At 38.4% G+C, this 3224-nt stretch overlaps 1 protein-coding gene across 1 annotated transcript; it reads left to right on the top strand.

Moving 5' to 3' along the window:
* Nucleotides 1–470: 470 nt before the first annotated feature.
* On the top strand, nucleotides 471–1041 carry LOC122735867 (clathrin light chain A-like). The gene is made up of 2 exons (XM_043977678.1): nucleotides 471–543; nucleotides 605–1041. Exon 2 carries the CDS (start codon nucleotides 622–624, stop codon nucleotides 1039–1041), a length of 420 nt encoding a protein of 139 aa, XP_043833613.1. The 5' UTR covers nucleotides 471–543; nucleotides 605–621.
* Nucleotides 1042–3224: the final 2183 nt, after the last annotated feature.

The following is a 3224-nucleotide window of genomic DNA, read 5'->3' on the forward strand; positions in this document are numbered from 1 at the left end:
AAATAAATGAAGAGGAGTATAAAAAAGGGAAAAAAAAAGATGTGAGAATGTTCAGAAGATAGAGCTCACTTTGGGCTGGTAGCATTTGATATTTGTCAGAATTTCAATAAGGAGAAAGGCTATTTGTGAACAAAGAAACTGGGGTAGGAAATAACCAAAACAAACAACAAGCATATATTAAGTACTTACTGTGTATCGGACATGGTGCTAGGGACTGGAGATAGCATATTATCTTGACAGAAAAAGGAGGATGTGCTCTAAAAATAGCTTCGAATCGGCCCACCACTACTACTACCACAGTGGCCGCTGACCTCCGGCCCTGACTACTTTCTCTTCCCCCGTCCTGCTCCTCTGCCCGCTTGCCCGCCCACTCTGACTCTGTGCGCCATAGCTGAAATAGACCCATTTGGCGCAGCCGCAGCTCAGGCCCTGTAACGGAGTGGCTAGCGGCCACTAGTGGCAGCAGCCAGGAAGATGCGTCCGCGGCCTTCCTAGCCCAGCAGGAGAGCGAGATAGTTGGCATTGAGAACGACGAGGGCTTCAGCATCCTCGACAGCGGCTGTGTGCCCGCCTCCTTGCAAGGGGAGCCCCGCCGGGGGCCCAGATGGTATTGATGGAGCGATGAATGGAGAATACTACCAGGAGAGTAATGGTCCAACTGATAGTTATGTAGCTATTTCACAAGTGAATCGATTACAGTCAGAACCAGAGAGTATCCGTAAATGGAGAGAAGAGCAAATGAAACATCTGGAAGTCCTTTATGCTAATTCTCAGAAGCAAGAAGCAGAATGGAAAGAAAAAGCAATAAAAGAGTTGGAAGAATGGTATACAAGGCAAGACAAACAGCTACAAAAAACAACAGTAAACAACAGGGCCGCTGAAAAAGCTTTCGTAAATGATGTCGAAGAGCCTTCTGGCCCTGAGTGGGGACGTGTGGCTTGGCTGTGTGACTTTAACCCCAAGTCTAGCAAGCAGGCCAAGGATGTGTCCTGCATGCACTCGGTCCTCATCTCCCTCAAGCAGGCCCCCCTGGTTCACTGACGGGAAGCCCAATGAAAACACTATGTTTGCAATATCTTAATCTTACTCAGGGAAGCTGTTCAGTCATTGGATTAATTATGTTGGGTTCTTTTGGACCAAATCTCTTGTTTTTAGAGTTGATCATTGTTTGTGATTGCATGTTTTCTTCAACTGTTTTCTCCCTGGAATTCCAATTGGGAGGGAAGTGAGAACCTCCAGGGCAATAACCTCTTGTGCTTTTGTGCATTGTGATTTTCAACTGTACCAATGATAAACTACTCTTTCAAATTAAATTTAAAAAAGAAAGAAAGAAAGAAAATAATTATGAGTCTCTTTTAGCTGCTTCACAGAATAAGTAAAAGAGAATGTGGGATAAATCCAGAAACATGGGGTTAAATCAAAACTGCAGAAGGCCTAAAATGCCAAAGCTAAGGAATTTACATTTTATTAGGCAAACAAAAGATTTTAGAAGTTTTTGAAAAAATAACCTATTTCCATTATCCCAGTTTTCTGGAGTTTCTGCCTTTAGGGCTAGGGCTCACATTACCTACGGTGTACTCGCTCACCTCTTCATCTATCTAAATGCTACTTATTTTTCAAAGTTCATATTCAATCCCATTCCCTTCATAAAATCTTTTGTAAACTACTCTGGTTAATGCTGTTCTTCCTCCTTTATGAGCTCCTACTGAACATAGCCAATAGTCCCAAGTATCTGAATTAATTATTCTATGATAAATTTGTAAATATGTTTTTCCTCCTAAGGGAGAAGATGGAGCATAAGATTCTCAAGGGCAAGAGGTATGTCTTGTACAGGTCAGTTTTCCAAAACTTGAATTCAATCAATCAGGGGATTAATGGGATGAGGGGGAGGAAGATTTTTCGCTGAAGAAAATTGACTCAAAAGATTAGAAAACCAAATGACTATAAAGAAGTAACTGCCAGTCTTTTTGGAGGTGGGAAATCCTCTGATTACTTTGTTTAGATAATACTAACCTCCTCCCTGCCAATGTGTTAGCTAACATATAACAAAAATAAAATTAATTATAACAACTTTTCATTGAACTATTATTACTATTATTTAGAATTAACCAATGTTCCCCCGGATATCTGTAGACACCCTGGAGGTCTTGCAGAACGAAAAATAACATGGAAGAAAACAGATTGCCTATAATGTAAATATGGTCAGTTCCAATCCCAATACAGTTAATATATCTTCTTTGAATTTACCCTCATAGAGACTTTTAGTGAGGAAGTCTTCTTTTGCTTTCTTGGTGGTACTTGAAACTCGAACACTGCCATTTTTTTAAAGAAAAAATAAAATAAATCTTTACTTCTTGTTTGCCTTCTTACTTTAGGAGGACAAAGAGGGACTTTCTGAATCTGGAAGGGAAAGAAAAAAATAAAAGATGCATGTTTTTAAAATTATATCACTTCTTTGGTATGTGTTTTGTTTTTAATTCTTGCTCAGACTTTTGGGTGTGGTGGGATTTCTGGCTGAATCTCTATGTGGACTCAAGCTGAGTCTGCTATGTTCTGGAGTTGAGATTTTATTCAGTTCCCTTAATCATTTGCATGTTACATTGAGACTACAGTCAACATACCTTTTTTTTTCTTCTTTTTTTCTATATTTTGGATAGCACTGTATTGTACTTGGTAAGGAATGTAGATAGGTTGGTTGGGAATCTATATAGAGAAACAAAGTGAATTATAGTCTCTCATGTAGGATTTTTCTAATTTCTTTCTCTACTACCTCTACCCACCCCCTTGCCTTTTTCCCCACCCATTTTCTTTCCTTTTGTGGATGTATTATTATCATAAAATTAATACTTTACTTTCAGATTTGGATTTTAATTGCACTGTATACCACATCCCCAAGTCCAACTTTTGCATTTCATAAGACATTTTATAGGAACCTGGCTACTCATTTCATTATCTTCTTATGACCAAACAGTGAGGAAGCTAAAATATTAAAATTTAAGCATACATGGTAATAATAAGATGCCTCAATGGCCAAAGAGAAAAGATTTTATCTGAAAAAGCCCATAATCATTTCATAAAACTTAAATTGTTATATTTATTTAGGTGTGTATGCATATATGTGGATAGATAAATAGATGATTGATGGATAATCATTCATATAATTAGTATAGAAAGTGAGGCATTAGCATTTCAAGCAAGGAATTCTGAAAAATCTTCTCAAGGAG

Source organism: Dromiciops gliroides, chromosome 1 (assembly GCF_019393635.1).
Source record: "Dromiciops gliroides isolate mDroGli1 chromosome 1, mDroGli1.pri, whole genome shotgun sequence".
In the NCBI taxonomy this organism is placed as follows: Eukaryota; Metazoa; Chordata; class Mammalia; order Microbiotheria; family Microbiotheriidae; genus Dromiciops; species Dromiciops gliroides.